General features: G+C 48.7%; 1 protein-coding gene across 1 annotated transcript in view; it reads right to left on the bottom strand.

Moving 5' to 3' along the window:
- Positions 1-12,193: 12,193 nt before the first annotated feature.
- Positions 12,194-22,670, bottom strand: part of LOC125547031 (uncharacterized) — a 43,848-nt gene continuing 33,371 nt past the window's right edge. Inside the window, exon 3 of the mRNA XM_087516954.1 lies at positions 12,194-12,540. Within this exon, the coding sequence (XP_087373080.1) occupies positions 12,194-12,540 (347 nt within the window). The remainder of the gene's footprint in view (positions 12,541-22,670) is intronic.

A 22,670-nucleotide genomic window follows, 5' to 3' on the forward strand; every position in this document is an offset into this window, starting at 1 on the left:
GAGGTGTTGCTTAATGAGCCTCTTGCTTCATGTGCTTAATGATATGCTCCAAAATCCTCAACTACTTTCCCATATCCACATATGACCTAAACCCTAAGCCAAACTCGGTCCTACCGATTCTTCCTATCCGGCGCCACCGAGTTTCACTTGTCATAAGCCACTGCCAAACCCTAATCAGTTCGGTCTCACCGATGGGATCTCGGTCTCACCGAGATGGGCTTGCAAACTCTCTGTTACCCATTGCAATATTCTCGGTCCCACCGAGATATGCAATCGGTCCCACCGAGTTTGCTTGACCAAATCTCAGTTTCACTTATTACCCAAATCGGTCCCACCGAGTTTGAGTAATCGGTCAAACCGAGTTTTGGATTTACCCTAACCCTAGCACATCGGTCCCACCGAGTTGATCCAGTCGGTCCCACCGAAATCTCTAACGGTCACTAGGTTTACATTTTCGGTCCGACCGAGTTTATTGATTCGGTCCCACCGAGATTGGAAAACTGTGTAACGGTTGAATTTTGTGTGGAGGCTATATATACCCCTCCACCTCCTCGTCATTCAAGAAGAGAGCCATCAGAACGCATACACCATTCCAACTCATATGTTCTGAGAGAGAACCACCTACTCATGTGTTGAGACCAAGATATTCCATTCCTACCATATGAATCTTGATCTCTAGCCTTTCCCAAGTTGCTTTCCACTCAAATCTTCTTTCCACCAAATCCAAATCCTATGAGAGAGAGTTGAGTGTTGGGGAGACTATCATTTGAAGCACAAGAGCAAGGAGTTCATTACCTACACACCATTTGTTACTTCTTGGAGAGTGGTGTCTCCTAGATTGGCTAGGTGTCACTTGGGAGCCTCCGACAAGATTGTGGAGTTGAACCAAGGAGTTTGTAAGGGCAAGGAGATCGCCTACTTCGTGAAGATCTACCGCTAGTGAGGCAAGTCCTGTGTGGGCGATGGCCATGGTGGGATAGACAAGGTTGCTTCTTTGTGGACCCTTTGTGGGTGGTTGCTTCTTCGTGGACCCTTCGTGGGTGGAGCCCTGTGTGGACTCATGCAACCGTTACCCTTGGGTGGAGCCCTGTGTGGACTCGTGCAACCGTTACCCTTCGTGGGTTGAAGTCTCCATCAACGTGGATGTAGGATAGCACCACCTATCCGAACCACGGGAAAAACATCCGTGTCTCCAATTGCGTTTGAATTCTCCAAACCCTTCCTTTTACATTCTTGCAAGTTGCATGCTTTACTTTCCGCTGCCTATATACTCTTTGCATGCTTGCTTAAATTATGTGATGATTGCTTGACTTGTCCTAAAATAGCTAAAATCTGCCAAGAACTAAAATTGGGAAAAGGTTAAGTTTTTATTTGGTCAAGTAGTCTAATCACCCCCCTCTAGACATACTTCGATCCTTCACCTCTGCATACCCCTGGAGCGGCTGCAACCCAGCCGGCCCTTCTCAGGCGTTGGGGGCAAGTCGTCCAGCTCCTTGGGACAAATCCGACTCCCAGTAACCTTCGGCACCTACGACAACTTCCGCACGGAGCTGGTCGACTTCGACATCGCCCCCATCGGCCTCCCCTACAACGCCATCCTCGGCTACCCAGCGCTGGCCCAGTTCATGGCCGCGAGCACCCAGCGTACAACCTCATGAAGATGCCCGGGAGTAGCGGTGTCCTCATTGTGCACGGGGACACCGGGGACGCGCTGCGGGTGCTCAGGCTCGCCTTCAAGACGGCGGCGTCGGCACAGCCCGCCAACTTGGAGACCCCTGGGCCCGAGGGGGCTGCACCCGCCAAGAAGAAACAGTTGTTCACCCAAGACAAGGCAGAAACCAAGCAGATACCCGTCGATGAGGACGGATCCACCAACGGCACTTTCACCATAGGCGCCCACCTCAAACCCGAGCAGGAAAAGGCCCTGGTCGGGTTCCTGCGCACAAACAAGAAGGTATTCGCTTGGGAGCCTGACCAGTTGGCAGGGATCCCTAGGAGTGTAATCGAGCATCACCTCAACGTGTGCCCCAACGTGCGCCCTGTGAAGCAGAAGGCCAGGCGGCAGTCCACAGAAAAGCAGGCCTTCATCGTCCAAGAGACCCGCAAATTTGAAGTCGCTGGGGTCATTCGCGAGGTCTGATACCCGGATTGGTTGGCCAACCCTGTCGTTGTGCCAAAGAAGGGAGGGAAGGAGCGCATGTGTGTCGACTTCACCAACCTCAACAAAGCATGCCCACAAGATCCGTTCCCGCTCCCCCGCATCAACCAGATCGTCGATTCCACTGTGGAATGCGACCTGTTATGCTTCTTGGATGCCTTCTCTGGGTATCACCAGATCAAGATGGCGGTAGAAGACATCGAGAAGACAGCCTTCCTAACCCCGTGTGGGGTGTACTGCTACACATGCATGCCATTCGGGCTGCGTAACGCAGGGGCGACCTTCCAGCGGCTGATGCACATCACCTTGGGCCCGCAGCTCGGGAAGAATGTTGAAGCTTACGTCGATGACATTGTGGTAAAGTCTCGGGAGGCCAGGACCTTGATACAAGACTTGGAGGAAACCTTCGCGAGCCTCAACGTAGTGAACCTACGGCTCAACCCAGAGAAGTGTGTGTTCGGAGTCCCCTCGGGCAAGCTCTTGGGTTTCCTCATGTCCCATCGAGGCATCGAGGCTAACCCGGAGAAGGTCAAGGCGGTGAAAGACATGAGCCCGCCAAAGACCCTCAGAGAAATGCAGAAGCTCATGGGGCGCGTGACCGCGCTAGGGCGCTTCATCTCCAAGTTGGGGGAACGAGCACTGCCCTTCTTCCAGCTAATGAAGAAAAAGGGGACCTTCGAGTGGACTGAAGAGGCCGACAAGGCGTTCCAGGATCTCAAGAGATACCTGACCAGCCCACCGGTCACGGTGGCTCCGCGCCCTCAAGAGCCCCTGGTGCTTTACCTCGCCGCCACTCCCTACTCCGCCAGCGTAGCCTTGGTGGCAGTCAGAGAGGAGCGCCGAATCAAAACCGCGGCAGCAGCCCGGGACAAGGCAGAACAGGGACAAGGAAGGCCTACAGAAACTACCACCGCGGCTGAGGAGGATCAGCCGCCGTAGAGGGGCGCACCAGAGGCGGAAGAGGACCCTCTTCCAGATGGCCAGCCTCAGGAGGCCTCATTGCCTCAAGAGGCGCCACGGTCTCCGAAGGGAGCCACCAGCACTGACGCACTCCACCTTGTTGAGCACCTAGTGTACTTCGTCAGCACGGTGCTGCGGGATGCAAGGGCACGTCACCCCATGCCTCAGAAGCTCCTCCTCGCGCTACTGATGGCCTCGCACAAGCTGCGGCACTATTTTCAGGGTCACCCCATCAAGGTCGTCTCGTCATACCCCCTGGAGAGAGTACTCAGGAGCCCTAATTCAGTTGGAAGGGTCGCTGAGTGGAACATAGAACATAGAACAGCTCGAATTCAGCACGACCAGAGTCATCAAGGGAGCAGCGTTGGCGGATTTTGTGGTAGAATGGACGGAGGCGCCAGGCCTCAAGGCCGACGAGGATCGGTCCCTGTCCCCGGGAAGCGAGGCGCCAGAAGGCTGGGTCATGTACTTCGATGGGGCATTCTCTAGGCATGGCGCTGGGGCTGGGGCGGTGCTTATATCGCCCGCTCAGGACAAGCTCTATTACGCCGTGCAGCTCTGTTTTCAGCAAGGTGAAAAGGTCTCCAACAACATAGCAGAGTATGAAGGTTTAATAGCGGGCTTGAAGGCCGCGGCTGCCCTGGGGGTGAACGCCTCACCATCAAGGGCAATTCGCAGCTCCTTGTCAATTTCTCCAACAAGGTGTACGAGCCAAAGGATGAGCACATGGAAGCCTACCTAGCGGAGGTCCGCAAGATGGAGAAGCAGTTCTGGGGGTTGGAGTTGCAGCATGTGCCCCGTGGCACCAATCAGGAGGCCGACGACATCGCCAAACGGGCGTCCAGGCGGTTACCTCAGGAGCCTGGCGTTTTCGAGGAGCGGCTCTTCAAGCCATCAGCCCTGCCGTCATTATCGAACATGGCTCAGCCCCGGGAGGAGCTCCCCCAGCCACCTGCCTTAGGGGCTCCGGCCTGTGGCCCGGCCTCAGGAGCACGTCTGCTCCTGACGATGGAACCTCAGGAGGGATGTTGGATCACGGAGCTCCGGAGTTACCTAATGCAAGGGACCCTGCCGGAGAAGGAGGAGGAAGCGGAGCGAGTGGCACACCAGGCCACGGCATACTGCATCAAGGATGGAGAGCTCTACCGAAAGTGGCCAAATGATGTATCCCTGCGCTGCATCTCCAGGGAGCAAGGGAAGGAACTGCTGGAAGATATACACGGCGGAGATTGTGGACATCATTCATCATCACGGACCCTCGTCGGCAAGGCGTTCCGTAGTGGGTTTTATTGGCCCACCGCGCTCAATGACGCCGTCGAACTAGTGAAAGCTTGTGAGGCCTGCCAGTTCCACACCAAGCAGATCCATCAGCCAGCAGGAGGCTTGCAGACTATACCCCTTTCGTGGCCATTCGCAGTCTGGGGGCTGGATATCTTGGGCCCGTTTCCTCGGGCGCCTGGGGGCTACCGCTACCTCTATGTCGCCGTGGACAAGTTCACCAAGTGGGCTGAAGTGGAGGCTGTCCGCACCATTCCCGCGGGTTCCGCGGTCAAGTTCATCAAGGGCATCATGAGCCGGTTCGGGGTGCAGAATCGCATCATCACGGACAACGGTTCGCAGTTCACCAGTAACCTCTTCAAAACATACTGTGCTAACCTTGGAACGCAGATATGCTACGCTTCGGTGGCGCACCCCCGAAGCAACGGCCAGGCCGAGCGAGCCAACGCGGAGGTCCTGAGGGGCCTCAAGACCAGGACGTTCAAGAAGAAGCTGGAGGCCTGCGGTAGAGGTTGGTACGACGAGCTTCAGTCCGTGTTGTGGTCCATCCGCACAACCGCGACCAAGCCGACTGGAGAGACCCCGTTCTTCCTGGTCTACGGAGCCAAAGCGGTCCTCCCTCACGAGGTCAGACGTCGCTCCGCGTGGGTCTTGGCGTTTGAGGAGGCGCAGCAGGACGCCATGCGGGGGATGGGCCTCGTGCTGGGGGAGGAACGTCGCCGACAAGCTGCGCTACGAGCGGCGAGGTACCAACAAGCACTGCGGCGATATCATTGCCGCAACATCCGCCCCAGAACTCTCGAGGTAGGAGACCTCGTGCTTAGGCGGGTTCTCTCCAGGGAGGGGCTGCACAAGCTCTCTCCGATGTGGGAGGGGCCGTTCAAAGTTGTTCATGTTTCCAGGCCCGGCTCCGCGCGCTTGGCGACTCAGGAGGGGGTGCCAGTCCAGAATGCATGGAACATCCAGCACCTCCGGAGGTTCTACCCCTAAAAAGGCCCGGAGCCTGTGAAGAAGGCGAATGCCTGTGAAGCTATCGCGTTTTGGAAAAGGCCCGGAGCCTGTGAAGAAGGCGAATGCCTGTGAAGCTATCGCGTTTTGGAAAAGGCCCGGAGCCTGTGAAGCTATCGCGTTTTGGAAAAGGCCCGGAGCCTGTGAAGAAGGCCAATGCCTGTGAAGCTCGCCGCCCGTGACACTCTCACGTAATAATGAGTTGGTGCTGTACACGCCTCGGAGTCTCAGGAGCACTGGCCTCAGGCCCTGGGGCTCCCTCCCACGCCCAGTGGCAGCACTTAGCTCCGTGCTGGTGAGAAGACGTCGAAGACTAGATTAGGTGCCGGACGTGGCTTTTCATTTGCTTTCCGCAGTTGGCTTGTCCCTTCTCATTCAAAATTTTATTGAAGTTGTTGCCGTCTTTGGCTTGTGGTTCTTCGACTTTTCACTCTCCTGCCTCGACTTCTCTTGTGCAAGGCCTCGCGAGGAGGGCAGCTGAGCGCCCTCATGAGTGTTCCTATCCTAGTCATTCAAAGAGTTCACGACCCGGGCCCCTTACAGGAGCACCCCTCCAGTCTGTGCCCCACGGGCACCGCGACACAAACAAAGGGCCTGGGTTGGTCGCCCCCCCCACGACCGAGGCCGGGAACTATCCACGCTCGGGCACGTAGCCGGAAGGTACGGTGACGAAAGCAAAACGATGATTAACAGCAATAACCCAAACACGCCCCCGCGGGGCTCCACACTATTGTCTTTGTTACGCAGGAAAAAGGAAAAGAAAGAACAAATCCGGTGCGGCTCGCCTCACACCGGCCCGCAGGGAAGGCCCGAGCTGCTTCCGGAGCTCAAGCAGACTCCCTCTCGCGCTTCACCAGGGCGCAACGGCAGGCGGACACGTTGCCACCGCCAAGCAGATACGACGACGTGGAGGCTGACCGTGGCCACCGCTAGAAGAGTCGCCGCCTGAAGAAGAACCGGAGAAGCTTGAGGAACCTTGAGCGCCGCCGGCTGCGCGAGCGCTGCCCTCTCCATCATCGCCGGAGCTAGGTTCCCAGCCGCGGTCGTCACCCTCGGGGCAACACCCTGCACGGCGACCATCTTCCCCAAATACCCTCACGTAGAGGGTGGCATTGCCATCGAACTTGAAGTGTAGGGTGCACCGACGGCTCAGGCCACGCGCGCGGGCAAACGTCTGCCAACCGCGGGCTAGGAACAGGCTCCCGGCCGCGGAGACCTCCAGTGAGACCCATGAGGCCCGGCTGCAGCAGCCGTCGGCCTGGAGCCAGAGGCCGCCCGGGAGCTCGCCAAGGAGGAAGCGAGGAAGTGGAAGCCGGGTGCTGGTCGGCCCCGCCGACCACACGACGAACTCCGGCAGCACTTCAGCAGCGCGAAAGCGCGGCCTAGGGGGACGCGCAACCGGAGCGTGCCCCCCGGCCGCAGCAATCCGCCCGTCGCTGTGCTGAAGATCGCCTCCACGGCCGCGGGGAGCCACCGTGGTGGCCACAGGATGTTTACGAGGGCGCCCTCGGCCGCGCTTGGGTGGGGTAGAGGCAGGCTCAACCTGGTGAGCCTTCCCCTTCTCTGCGGCCGAGAACCTCCTTGACGGGGCCATGAAGAAAAGGAGAAGCAAGGAGGGATGAACTGGAAGGGCGCGCACCGGTCCATACTTATAACTGGCGATGGCCAACCAACGGCCCCCACGATCGCAGGTAATTATGACCCGCTTTGCATGCAGGGACTTGTCCAATCCGTGCAGTTGCCGAGGCGCCATGGGGAAGTGGAGACGCCAACGTCCAATCAACCGCCACGCGACGCCCAAGGCCGCAGGCTGTTAGGGCCCGCGGCGCTTCGCTCTTGCCCTTCTGCCTCCCTGCACGGCCAAGTCAGGGCGCGCCTTGGGCCTGGGGGCTACTGTCGGCGTTCTGGGAACGGGGGTCCCCAGACTTGCCTGCCTGCGGCCTGCGGCGTGGCTCAAAGGGGGCCCAGCGCGGCCCATCTTCACCAACACAAACCCAAGACCCTCGCGAGGGGCCAAGCCTCGCGGGGCGGACGACGCAGAGCTTCCTCAGGCACGGCCTCGTCAGGCTGGCTCACGAGGAGGCGGAGAGATCAAGGCAGGGTACCTCATGAGGTGCCCGTGACGCAAGCCATGACGACCAGGGGCGCCGGGCGGGTGCCAGCCCGCACAGTGTCCTCCCTTCCTCTTTGGTGCAAAGGGGGCAAGCGCAGCCGCGGAGTACCGAGGCATCAGGCAAAGGTTGTCATTTCGGTGCAACGAGACCAAGACCAGGAGGACTACGAGACGGAGGTCACCGTGGAGCCCAAGACGGCGTCACCACCAGAGCTTTGCGCAGGCGAAGACTGCTTTTGTCAGGATAGTTGATACTAGCTGTCCCCCTTCAAATTAGCCCGCCATTGTCGGCTCCCTTCCTGCTCGATATTTGGGAAGAGGACCAGGGCCTCTATAAATAGGACCAGCCACCCACAGAGCAAGCGGGCAGAGAGAAAAGGGAAAGAGAGAGAGAGAAAGGTGACTGAGCTCCTCCTAGCAGTTCATCGCCTCGACCAAGAACAGACCCTCGCGAGGCTATTCTTCCTTGTATTGTTCATCATCATCAGCCCAAGAGGCAATCCACCACACCACACACTAGAGTAGGGTATTACACCACAACGGTGGCCCGAACCAGTATAAACCATGTGTCTCTTGTGTTGTTCTTTCCTTAGTTTAGATCTTAGCAAGGCGGAGGGGTGCAGGTAGGTAGGAGGCGAAATCTCCGCGTGCACCCCAGTGTTCGAACCTCAAGGTTCTGCCAGAACCCGAAATCCGACATAACCCATTGCTTGTCCACAAGCAATTCAGTTGACAAACTGGAAGTGATAAAGAAAAACTTTTACAAACTCTGTTTGATCTTATTGTTGCAAATATGTAAAGCCAGCATTCAAGTTTTTAGCAAAGGTTATGAACTAACCATATTCACAATAACATTTAGGTCTCACATTTACTCACATCAATGGTATAATCAACTAGCGAGGAATAATAATAAATCTTGGATGACAACACTTTTCCAAAACAATCATGATATGATATAACAAAATGGTATCTCGCTAGCCCTTCTGAGACTGCAAAACATAAATGCAGAGCACCCCTGAAGATCAAGGACTAACTAGACATTTTAATTCATGGTAAAAGAGATCCAGTCACAGTCATACTCAATATCAATTAATAAAAATGCATACAAATGATAGTGGTGCTCTCTAACTAGTGCTTTTTATAAGAGGATGATGACTCAGCAATAAAACTAAATAGATGGGCCCTTCGCAGAGGGAAGCAGGGATTTGCAGAGGTTCCAGAGATCGAGTTTTTGAAACAGAGATGAATAATATTTTGAGCGGTATGCTTTCATTGTCAACATAACAACCAAGAGATCTCGGTATCTCCCATACTAGATTCATTATAGGTGGCTCCCAAACAGAATGGTAAAGTTTATACTCCCCCACCACCAACAAGCACATTCCACGGCTGGTCCGAAACAACGAGTACCGTCCAACTAACTATAGTCCTAGGGGAGTTTTGTTTGCAATTAATTTTGATTTGATTTGAGCATGGGAACGGGCATCCCGGTTACCAGCCATTTTCTCGTGAATGATGAGCGGAGTACACTCATCGTGAGAATAACCCAGCTAGCATGGAAGATACGGATAGCCCCCAGTCGCCACATGAGCGATTCGGGCATACAAAACAAATTATCATTTGAAGGTTTAGAGTTTGGTACATGCAAATTTACTTGGAACGGCAGGTAAATACCGCATATATGAAGGTATGGTGGACTCATATGGAAAAACTTTGGGTTTATGGAAGTGGATGCACAAGTAGTATTCCCGCTTAGTACAAGTGCAGGCTAGAAAAAGACTGGGAAGCGACCAACTAGAGAGCGGCAACAGTCATAAACATGCATTGAGATTAACCAACATTGAGTGCAAGCATGAGTAGTATATAAATCTGAAGGAAATATGCCCTAGAGGCAATAATAAAGTTGTTATTTATATTTCCTTATATCATGATAAATGTTTATTATTCATGCTAGAATTGTATTAACCGTAAACTTAGTACATGTGTGAATACATAGACAAACAAAGTGTCACTAGTACGCCTCTACTTGACTAGCTCGTTGAATCAAAGATGGTTAAGTTTCCTAACCATAGACATGAGTTGTCATTTGATTAACGGGATCACATCATTAGAGAATGATGTGATTGACTTGACCCATTCTGTTAGCTTAGCATTTGATCGTTTAGTATATTGTTGTTGCTTTCTTCATGACTTATACATGTTCCTATGACTATGAGATTATGCAACTCCTGAATACCGGAGGAACACTTTGTGTGCTACCAAATGTCACAACATAACTGGGTGATTATAAAGGTGCTCTATAGGTGTCTCCTATGGTACTTGTTGAGTTGGCATAGATCGAGATTAGGATTTGTCACTCCGATTATCGGAGAGGTATCTCTGGGCCCTCTCGGCAATACACATCACTATAAGCCTTGCAAGCAATGCAACTAATGAGTTAGTTGCGAGATGATGTATTGCGGAACGAGTAAAGAGACTTGCTGGTAACGAGATTGAACTAGGTATTGAGATACCGACGATCGAATCTCGGGCAAGTAACATACCGATGACAAAGGGAACAACGTATGTTGTTATGCGGTTTGACCGATAAAGATCTTCATAGAATATGTAGGAACCAATATGAGCATCCAGGTTCTGCTATTGGTTATTGACCAGAGATGAGTCTCGATCATGTCTACATAGTTCTCGAACCCATAGGGTCCGCACGCTTAACGTTCGATGACAATCGGTATTATGAGTTTATGTGTTTTGATGTACCGAAGGTAGTTCGGAGTCTCGGATATGATCACGGACATGACGAGAAGTCTCGAAATGGTCGAGACATAAAGATTAATATATTGGACGGCTATATTCGGACACCAGAAGGGTTTCGGGTGATCTCAGAGAAAACCGGAGTGCCGGAGGGGTTACCGGAACACCCCGGGGGATTAATGGGCCTTGATGGGCCCTAGTGGAGAGAGAGAGGGGCCGGCCAGGGCAAGCAGCGCGCCCCCTCCCGTTGAGTCCGAATAGGACAAGGAAGGGGGGCGCCCCCCTTGCCTTTCCCCTCTCCCACTCCTTCCTTCCCCCTCCTAGTGGGACTAGGAAAGGGGAGTCCTACTCCCACTAGGAGGAGGACTCCTCTTGGCGCGCCCTCCTAGGGCCGGCCAGCCTCCCCCTTGATCCTTTATATACGGGGGCAGGGGGCACCCCATGGACACACAAGTTGATCATTGATCTTTTAGCCATGTGCGGTGCCCCCCTCCACCATAATCCACCTCGGTCATATCGTAGCGGTGCTTAGACGAAGCCCTGCGTCAGTAGCTTCATCAACACCGCACGCCGTCGTGCTGACGAAACTCTCCCGCGAAGCTCTACTGGATCGTGAGTTCGTGGGATGTCACCGAGCTGAACGTGTGCAGATCGTGGAGGTGTCATATGTTCGGTACTAGGATCGGTCAATCGTGAAGACGTACGACTACATCAACCGCGTTGTCATAATGCTTCTGCTTACAGTCTACGAGGGTACGTAGACGATACTCTCCCCTCTTGTTGCTATGCATCACCATGATCTTGCGTGTGCGTAGGATTTTTTTGAAATTACTATGTTCCCCAACAAAATCACCATGAACATAAATATCGTGGAGGCTATGTTGATTTTTTTCAACTACGTGCATGAACATGTGCCAAGTCAAGCCACTTAAATCATTCAAAGGAGGATACCATCCTATCATACCACATCACAACCATCTTAAAAGCATGTTGGCACGCAAGGTAAACCATTATAAACTCCTAGCTAATTAAGCATGGCACGAGTAACTATAATCTCTAATTGTCATTGCAGACATGTTTCATTCATAATAGGCTAAATCAGGAATGATGAGCTAATCATATTTACAAAAACAAGATAGGTCGAGTTCATACCAGCTTTTCCTCATCTCAATCACTTCATCATATATCGTCATTATTGCCTTTCACTTGCATGACTGAACGGTGTGGATAATAATAATAGTGCACGTGCATTTGACTAAGCTGGAATCTGCAAACATTCATTCAAAAGAGAAGACAAGGTAATATGGGCTCTTTGTTAGATCAACAATAATGCATATGAGAGCCACTCAACATTTTCATCATGTTCTCCTCCTCTCGACCCCCAAACAAAAGAAAATAATTTCAAAGAAACACATTGAATGTTTTTGGAGTTTTTGTTTTTCTGAAGAAAGTAAAACAAGAATGAGAAAAACTATTTACACGGGAAAGCTCCCAATAAGCAAAAGAAGAATGATAAATCTTTTTGGGTTTTCTTTTAATAGTACCACTAAGTAAACATGGTAAGTAAACTAAACTACAACTATTTTTTTTGGTTTTTCTTAAGAGCATCTCCAACAACCGCCCAACGCGCGCCGCGCTACAAACTAGTTTGCAGCGCGCCGATCGCCTGGTTTGGCGCGGCGGGCAGCGCTGGCTCCAGCAGCCGCGGTAAAATGCAGCGCGCTCATAGCTTCAGCAACGCGCGTGCATAGATATTTCACCATACATAGTTCACATAGCATAGATAAAAAACGATACAAAGATATTTTACAAAGTTCATAGCATAGATAAAAGACGATACAAAGATAATTTACATAGTTCATAGCATAGATAGATAAAAAGAACTACGGTGCAACTACATAAATTAAACTACGGTGCAACTAGAACTACTCCGAGTCGTCCTCATCATCACCCTCGCTAGTGCTGTTCGAGGTAGAGATCCACACGTCCTCCCAACATTCATCGTCGGGCGTGAAGAACGACTTCCCACCGGCGTTGACGAGATCGCACTGCGATATGGTTAGTGCCTTCCGCCGACGCCGGTCCGCCCGCGCCGCGCGGCGCCTTGCCTTCCTCTCCGCCCAGAAGGCGCGCTCGTTGGCGACGTCCTCCGGGTGGTGCCGGCGCCACTCCGCCATGGCTCGCTCATCCTCCTTGGCGATGAGGAGGCGGCGCTGCCGCCAACGGTGCTCCGCATGGTCCAGGTCCGTGATAAGACAAGGGGGAGGGGCGACTGAGGGAGTTCTGGATTATGGGGTCCTCGGGTGTCCGGGTTGTGTGATATGGGTCGGACTGATGGGCCGTGAATATATAAGGTAGAAGGCCTTCCCCCATGTCCGGATGGGACTCTCCTTTGCGTGGATGGCAAGTTTGGTGTCCGGATGTATAGCTTCCTTTATCTGTAAGCCGAATTTGTACAACCCTAGTCCCCTCCGGTGTCTATATAAACTGGAGGGTTTAGTCCATAGAGCCAATCAGAATTCATATAGGCTAGATAGCTAGGGTTTAACTATTACGATCTCGAGGTAGATCAACTCTTGTAACCCCTATACTCATCAAAGTCAATCAAGCAGGAAGTAGGGTTTTACCTCCATTAAGAGGGCCTGAACCTGGGTAAACATTGTGTCTCCTTCGTCTCCTGTTATCCTCGATTCTCAGACGCACAGTTCAGACCCCCTACCCAAGATCGGCCGGTTTCGACACTGACATTGGTGCTTTCATTGAGAGTTCCTCTGTATCATCGATGGAAGGATTGATGGATCGCCTTGTCATTAATGACAGTGATACGTCTCCGTCGTATCTATAATTTTTGATTGTTTCATGCCAATATTATATAGCTTTTACATACTTTTGGCAACTTTTTATATGATTTATTAGACTAACCTATTGATCCAGTGCCCAGTGCCAGTTCCTGTTTTCTGCATGTTTTTTGTATCGCAGAGTATCCATATCAAACGAAGTCCAAATGCAATAAGATTTTACGGAGAATTATTTTGGAATATATGTGATTTTTGGGAGTTGGAATCACCGCAAACGGAGTCCCACACAGCCCACAAGACACCGGGGCGTGCCAGAGGCCCCTGGCGCGTGGTGGTGGGTTGTGCCCTCCTTGAACATTGGTTGAAGCTCTACTTCGGGCGCAAGGAAGCTTATATCCAGAAAAAATCATGTTAAAATCTCAGCACAATCGGAGTTACAGATCTCCCGAAATATAAGAAACGGTTTTTGGCCAGATCTGGGGAACGCGAAACAGAAGAGAACAGAGAGGGAGATCCAGTCTCGGAGGGGCTCCTACCCCTCCGCCGCCATGGAGGCCATGGACCAGAGGCGGAATTCTCCTCCCATCTAGGGGGAGGCCAAGGAAGAAGAAGAACGAGGGGGGCTCTCTCCCCCTCGCTTTTGGTGGCGCCGAAGTGCCGCCGGGGCAACGATCGGGACGACGATCTACATCAACAATATTGCTACCGTTAACACCAACTCTTTGCCCTCCATGCAGCGGTGTAACACCTCTTCTCCCCACTGTAATCTCTACTTAAACATGGTGCTCAACTCCATATATTATTTCCCTATGATCTATGGTTATCCAATGATGTTTGAGTAGATCCGTTTTGTCCTGTGGGTTAATCGTGATCTTGGTTGGTATGATTGTATATTTTATTTATGGTGCTGTCCTAGGTGCCCTCCATTCTCGCGCAAACGTGAGGGGACCCCGCTGTAGTGTGTTGCAATATGTTCATGGTTCACTTATGGTGGGTTGCGATAGTGACAGAAGCTTAAACCCGAGTAGGTGGGCTATGGCGTATGGGATAAAGAGGACTTGATACTTAATGCTATGGTTGGATTTCATGACCTTAATGATCTTTAGTAGTCGCGGATGCTTGCTAGAGTTCCAATCATAAGTGCATATGATCCAAGTAGAGAAAGTATGTTAGCTCATGCCTCTCCCTCATATAGAATTGCAAGAATGATTACCGGTACTTGTTATCGATTGCTAGGGACAAATAACTTTCTTGTTGACACAAACCCTTTTACTAAACACCTAACTTTTATTATCTTGTAAAGTACTTCTAGTTTTATTCTAGCAAAGTAGTTCTAGCATCACTCCTACAAAATAGTTTCATACTTGTTTTAGGTAAAGCAAATGTCAAGTGTGCCTAGAGTTGTATCGGTGGTCGATAGAACTTGAGGGAATATTTGTTCTACCTTTAGCTCCTTGTTGGGTTAGACACTCTTATTTATCGAAGAAGGCTACAAACGATCCCCTATACTTGTGGGTTATCAGACAACATCACCTCTGGAAGGGCCCTGGCCCAAGATAGGTCCTCCAGCTTGGCGGCTTCACCAGTGGCGCCCGCTTGGACGTTAAGCCAAAGGAAGCCTCCGCGATTGCCAACCATCACCTCCGCATCAGCCTCGAACAATCCGAGAAGATGGATCCGGCAGATGTCTCATCCTTGAATGAACTGCTAGATCGCATCGCTGCCCTGGGAGTCGCAACGGATTATGATCGGATTGGGCTTAAACCAGGCCGTAGGGAAATCAAGTCCCCGCCGATCACCCATCTGGTAGCGGTCGTGTAGGAGCAAGCCGAGGATACTTCTCCCCCAAGTTAAGAACAAGCTATGTTCGGATTTCCAAGCCCTATGTGTCGGATACCCGTCTTCGGGAAGAGATTGTATGTCCTCCGAACATGGAATCAGATGTCAAGCCCGAAAGTCTCCAGGACCCTCCGGATCCTGGACTAGTGACCTCGGAGATTCTTCAAGCTCCAGATCCAATGGCGGGTCAGGGTTCGGACTTTAACCCGCCCGCCCACTACAAGAAATATTCCCCAAGCAATTAAGGTCCTCCAGACGTATGTGACCTAATGTACGTACAACAGCAGCCTCAGGAAACGGTCCATCACTTCTGGGCCAGGTTCCTTCTTGTTAAAAACAAGATTAAAGATTGCTACGACGACAATGCAGTTTCAGTTTTTTGCCGCAACTGTACGGTCGAGGGAATCCTCAATGCCCTCAACCCCCACCGCATACTGTACTTTGCAGATTTGGCACACATAGTACAGAAGTACCGTGTAATGGAAAGCGCTTGGAAAGCCCAGACAACCCGATGGGATCCTCCTGCCTTTATGCAGCCCACCGGACGGGCTAAAAGGATGCACCCTTACGGGTAACCCAATCATCACCTCATTGACAAGAGAATCAAATCCTTCACAGGACATAGAATTGTCCTTGACGAACTGCTCGACAAGCCCTATCAGATACACATTACGCCGAATACCGAACCCATACATGACCTTCGGGCATGTTGGGTGCTCCGGCAAGTGGCTAAGAGCAGCGAGGCCATCCACACCAACACCACCCCGGAGACGCACTCTTCGGAAGACGACGATATCAATGTCTTTATGGTCTTCGAGACATTTTCTTCAAACAATCGGTGCAAGAGGGCGCTCCGCGACCTCGCCGAAGTCAACCAAGTAGCCACAATAAATCCTTGGAACAATATGATAATAACTTTTACTGCTGACGACGAACCAAGGGCCAGATCAGTCCGAGCACCTGCCGCCTTGGTCTTAAACCCAATTGTGGATGGTTTTAGGCTCACTAAGGTGCTCATGGACAGCTGCAGCGGACTAAACCTCATATACAAGGACACGCTCAATAAAACGCAAATGGACAAGAGTTGCATCGAGCAATGCAGTACCACCTTTCAAGGCATTATCCCCAGTCGAGAAGCACGATACTCGGGGAAAATCAAACTTGATGTAGTATTTGGCACACCGGGGAACTACAGGTCCGAAGAGTTACTCTTCCATGTAGCACCTTTCAACAGCGGATATCAAACCCTGTTGGGGCGTGATGCCTTCACACGCTTTCAAGCAATACCCCATTACAGGTACATGAAGCTCAAAATGCTAGGGGCCAACAGAGTTATCACCATTACCAGTGATTCGAACATAGCACTCGCGCCGAAAACAAAACTGCATCCTTGGCCCTCGAGGCACTATCTAAGGCCCACGCGGCCGAGGAGCTAACCACTCTGCGGTCCAAAGTGGACAAGGACGATGTAATCCTCGATAAGAGGCCCAAGTCCACTTCTTTCAAACCAACAGACGAAATAGTTAAATTTCAAGTGCAACTGACGGATCCTAACAAAACAGCCTCCATCAAAGCACATCTGGATCTGACGGTCGTCGCCACCTTGCGAGCATTCCTACGTGAAAATTGGGTCATCTTTGCCTGGCATCCTTTGTATATGCCAGGAATCCCATGAAGACTGACCAAACACAACCTCAACATAATAAAGGGGTTCAAACCAGTCAAGAAAATGCTACGATGATTTTCCGAACCCAAATGGCAAGCTATGGGGGAGGAGCTAGCCAAGCTAGTTGAAGCTGGGTTCATTAGAGAGATCAAACACCCGGACTGGCTGGCAAACTTGGTCATGGTGCCAAAGAAGGATAAATCCTGGCGCCTTTGTGTCGATTTCAAGGACCTCAATAAGGCTTGCCCTAAGGACCCCTTTCCACTGCCCCGCATTGACCAAATCATTGACACAAGTGCAGGACACGACTCATTGTGTTTCCTCGATGCATACTCCAGATACCATCAAATTAAAACGAAGGAGTCCGACCAGGCTGCAATAGCATTCATTACCCCCTATGGACCTTTCTGCTTCAACACTATGCCTTTTGGGCTCAAAAACGCTGGTACCACTTACCAATGCATGATTCAAACATGTCTGGAAAAGCAAATTGGCAAAACAGCGGAGGCATACGAAGATGATGTTGTAATCAAGACTAAACATGTCGAATCATTGGTGGACAATCTACGACTCACATTTGACAACCTCCGAACATATGACATACGGCTCAATCCAAAAAAATATGTCTTCGGCGTCCTAGCCGGAAAACTACTTGGGTTCATCGTTTCCAATAGAGGAATTGAAGAGAACCAACAAAAATCTGAGCCTTGTCACAATTGGCAATGCCAACAGACTTAAAGCAAGTCCAAAAATTAGCGGGGTGCATGGCACCCCTGAGTCGCTTTATCTCCAGGTTGGGAGAAAAGGCGCTACCGCTTTATCGACTACTCCGACACACCGGCCACTTCGAGTGGACGAACGCGGATACAAACGGATTGGAAGAAATAAAAGCTTTGTTAGCAAGCAACCCAATCCTCGCCGCACTAAGTGTTGGTGAACCCATGTTGCTCTACATATCTATGACTCACCAGGTAGTAAGTGCGGTACTCGTCGTCGAACCATGGGAGGAGGGACATAAATTCCCTCTCCAGAAACTAGTGTACTATGTATCGACGGTTCTAACACCATGCAAATCTCGATACCCACACTATCAAAAGATAGCGTATGCGGTCTTCATGGCATCCCGGAAGCTGCGGCCCTACTTTCAAGAGTGTTCGATCACGGTGGTTCCGAAGTTCCACTCAATGACATCATAAACAATCGGGATGCCACCGGCCGCATTGCCAAATAGGCAATCGAGCTCTTGCCATTTGAAATAACACACAAGCCACGCCGATCAATTAAATCTCAGGTGTTGGCCGACTTTATCGCCGAATGGATAGAAGTTGAGCTCCCTAAAGAGTACAACACATACTCTAACTGGGTAATTGATACGTCCATTTTGCATCATATTTTCTTGCTGTTATTTATAATGTTTTATCCATAATAATGCTTTTTGGAGTAATTCTAATGCCTTTTCTCTCATAATTTGGAAGGAACACCAAGAGGGAGAATTCCGGCAGCAAGAAATCTGGTCCTAGAAAAGCTATGCCAGGCCACCTATTCTGCACAACTCCAAATGAGTTGAAACTTTACGGAGAATTTTTATGGATTATTTAAGAAATACCAGAGCCAATAAACACCAGAGGGGGGCCACCAGGTGGGCACAACCCACCTGGGCGCGCCAGGCCCCCCAGGCGCGCCCTGGTGGGTTGTGGCCTCCTCGACCCACCTCCGGTGCCCATCTTCTAGTATATAAGTCATTTTGCCCTAGAAAAAAATCAGGAGAGGACTTTCGGGACAAAGCGTCGCTGCCTCGAGGTGGAACTTGGGCAGGAGCACTTTTGCCCTCCGGCGGAGCGATTCCGCCGGGGGAACTTCCCTCCCGGAGGGGGAACTCATCGTCATCATCGTCACCAACAACTCTCCCTTCTTGGGGAGGGAAATCTCCATCAACATCTTCAACAGCACCATCTCCTCTCAAACCCTAGTTCATCTCTTGTGTTCAATCTTGTTACCGGAACTATAGATTGGTACTTGTGGGTGACTAGTAGTGTTGATTACATCTTCTAGTTGATTACTATATGGTTTATTTGGTGGAAGATTATATGTTCAGATCCATTATGCTATTTAATACTCCTCTGATCATGAACATGTTTATCATTTGTGAGTAGTTACTTTTGTTCTTGAGGTCACGGAAGAAATCATGTTGCAAGTAATCATGTGAACTTGATATGTGTTTGATATTTTGATAGTATGTATGTTGTTATTCCCTTAGTGGTCTCATGTGAACGTCGACTACATGACACTTCACCATATTTGGGCCTAAGGGAATGCATTGTGGAGTAGCAATTATATGGTGGGTTGCGAGAGTGACAGAAGCTTAAACCCCAGTTTATGCGCTATTCCGTAAGGGACCGATTGGATCCAAAAGTTTAATGCTATGGTTAGAAATTATTCTTAATACTTTTCTCATAGTTGCGGATGCTTGTGGGAGGGTTAATCATAAATAGGAGGTTTGTTCAATTAAGAGCGGCACCTAAGCACCGGTCCACCCACATATCAAATTATCAAAGTGGCGAACACAAATCAAACCAACATGATGAAAGTGACTAGATGAAATTCCCGTGTACCCTCAAGAACACTTTGCTTATTATAAGAGACCATTTTGGCTGTCCTTTGCCTCAAAAGGATTGGGCTACCTTGCTGCATACTTGTTACTATTATCATTCTTGCTCGTTACAAATTATCTTGCTATCAAACTACTCACTACTTACAATTTCAACACTTGCAGATAATACCTTACCGGAAACTACTTGTCATTTCCTTCTGCTCCTTGTTGGGTTCGACACTCTTACTTATCAAAAAGAGCTACAATTGATCCCCTATACTTGTGGGTCATCAAGGCTATTTCCTGGCGCCGTTGCCGGGGAGTGAAGCGCCTTTGGTAAGTGGAATTTGGTAAGAAAACATTTATATAGTGTGCTGAAATTTATCGTCACCTGTTACTATGGAAAACAATCCTTTGAGGAGTTTGCTCGGGGTATCTTCACCTCGTCCGGAACCACAATTAGCTACCCCTCAACCTACTGCACCTATTGAAAATATTGAATATGAAATTCCTTCGGGTATGATAAAACAACTGCTAGCTAATCCTTATGCGGGAGATGGAACCGAACATCCTGATATGCACTTGATATATGTGGAACAAATTTGTGGATTGTTTAAGCTTGCATGTTTACCCAGGGATGAAGTTATGAGAAATGTTTTCCCTTTTTCTTTGAAGGGAAAAGCATTGGCATGGTATAGGCTATGTGATGATATTGTATCATGGATTTGGAATCATTTGAAATTGGAGTTTCACCAAAAAAATTATCCTATGCATCTAGTTCATCGTGATCGGAATTATATATAAAATTTTTGGCCTCGTGAAGGATAAAGTATCGCTCTAGCTTGGGGGAGGCTTAATTAAATGTTATATTCATGCCCCAATAATGAGCTCTAAAGAGAAATTATTATCCAGAATTTTTATGCTCGGCTTTCTCGTAATGATCAAACCATGCTTGATACTTCTTGTGCTGGTTCATTTATGAAGAAGACTATTGAATTCCGGTGGGATCTTTTGGGAAGAATTAAACCCAAGTCTGAAGATTGGGAACTCGACGAATGTAAAGAGTTAGGTATTAAACTTAAGTATGATTGTGTTAAATCTTTTATAGATACCGATGCTTTTCAAAAGTTTAGCACTAAATATGGACTTGACTCTGAGATAGTAGCCTCCTTTTGTAAATCATTTGCTACTCATGTTGAACTCCCCATGGAGAAGTGGCTTAAATATCACCCACCTATTTAAGAAGAAATTAAAGAACCAGTACCAGTTAAAGAAGAAACTCTACTTTATAATGTTGATCCAGTTGTTCCTTCTGCTTATATTGAGAAACCTCCTTTTCCTGTTAGAATAAAGGAGCACGCTAAAGTTTTAACTGTGGTTAATAAAAGCTATGTTAGAACACCTAAACCTGATGAACAAATTAAAGTAGAACCTAGCATTGCTATGGTTAAAGATCTCTTGGAAGAATATATGGATGGGCATGTTATTTACTTCTGTGAAGAAGCTGCTAGAATTGCTAAACCTGATAAAAGAGATAAACATAGACATGTTGTTGGCATGCCTGTTATTTCAGTTAAAATAGGAGATCATTGTTATCATGGTTTATGTGACATGGGTGCTAGTGTGAGTGCTATTCCTAACACTTTATATGAAGAAATCATGAAAGACATAGCACCTACTGAGTTAGAAGACATAGATGTTACTATTAAACTTGCTAATAGAGACACCATCTCACCTTGTGGGATTATTAGAGATCTTGAAGTCTTGTGTGGGAAAATAAAATATCCTACTGATTTTCTTGTTCTTGGTACCCCGCAAGATGACTTCTGTCCCATTATCTTTGGTAGACCTTTTTGAACACAGTTAATGCTAACATAGATTGCGAGAAATAGACTGTGGGTGTTAGCTTTGGTGATGAGGCTCATGAGTTTAATTTTTCCAAGTTTAGTAGAAATCATCATGAAAAAGAATTTCCTAGTAAGGATGAATTAATGGGTCTTGCTTCTACTGTTGTTCCACCTACTGATCCTTTAGAACAATATTTGCTAGACCATGAAAATGATTTACATATGCATGAAAGAAATGAAATAGATAAGGTTTTCTTTGAACAATGTCCTCTGCTTAAACACAATTTGCCTATTGAAACTCTGGGAGGTCCTCCTCCACCTAAAGGTGATCCTGTGTTTGAATTAAAACAATTGCCAGACACTTTGAAATATGCTTATCTTGATGAAAAGAAAATATACCATGTTATTGTTAGTGCTAACCTTTCAGAACATGAAGAAGAAAGATTATTGAAAGTTCTAAGGAAGCACTGAGCTGCTATTGGATATACTCTTGATGATTTAAAGGGCATTAGTCCCACTATATGTCAGCACAAGATTAATATGGAGGCTGATGCTAAACCTGTTGTTGATCACCAACGTTGGTTAAATCCAAAGATGAAAGAGGTGGTAAGAACGGAAATATTAAAACTTCTAGAAGCAGGTATAATCTATCCTATAGCTGATAGTAGATGGGTAAGTCATGTTCATTGTGTCCCTAAGAAAGGAGGTATTACTATTGTTCCTAATGATAATAATGAACTCACTCCACAAAGAATTGTTACAGGCCATAGAATGGTAATTAATTTTATAAAATTAAATAAAGCTACTAGAAAAGATCATTACCCTTTGCCTTTTATTGATCAAATGCTTGAAAGATTATCTAAGAACACACACTTTTGTTTCCTAGATGGATATTCTAGCTTTTCACAAATACCTGTTTCTCAACCTGATCAGGAAAAGACTACTTTTACTTGTCCCTTTGGAACTTATGCTTATAGACGTATGCCTTTTGGTTTATGCAATGCACTTGTGATGTCTACTCTACTACACAACCATCTTCTTGTAGACATTGTTGGGCCTCCAAGTGTAGAGGTTTGTAGGACAGTAGCAAATTTCCCTCAAGTGGATGACCTAAGGTTTATCAATCCGTGGGAGGCGTAGGATGAAGATGTTCTCTCTCAAACAACCCTGCAACCAAATAACAAAGAGTCTCTTGTATCCCCAACACACCCAATACAATGGTAAATTGTATAGGTGCACTAGTTCGGTGAAGAGATGGTGATACAAGTGCAATATGGATAGTAGATAAAAGTTTTTGTAATCTGAAATTATAAAAACAGAAAGATAGCAAGTGGTAAAAGTGAGCGTAAACGGTATTGCAATGCTAGGAAACAAGGCCTAGCATTCATACTTTCACTAGTGCAAGTTCTCTCAACAATAATAACATAATTGGATCATATAACTATCCCTCAACATGCAACAAAGAGTCACTCCAAAGTCACTAATAACAGAGAACAAACGAAGAGATTATTGTAGGGTATGAAACCACCTCAAAGTTATCCTTTCTGATCGATCTATTCAAGAGTCCGTAGTAAAATAACACGAAGCTATTCTTTCTGTTCAATCTATCCTAGAGTTCGTACTAGAATAACACCTTAAGATACAAATTAACCAAAACCCTAA

Source organism: Triticum urartu, chromosome 3A (genome assembly GCF_056163025.1).
Source record: "Triticum urartu cultivar PI428250 chromosome 3A, HENAU_Tu73, whole genome shotgun sequence".
Classification (NCBI taxonomy): Eukaryota; Viridiplantae; Streptophyta; class Magnoliopsida; order Poales; family Poaceae; genus Triticum; species Triticum urartu.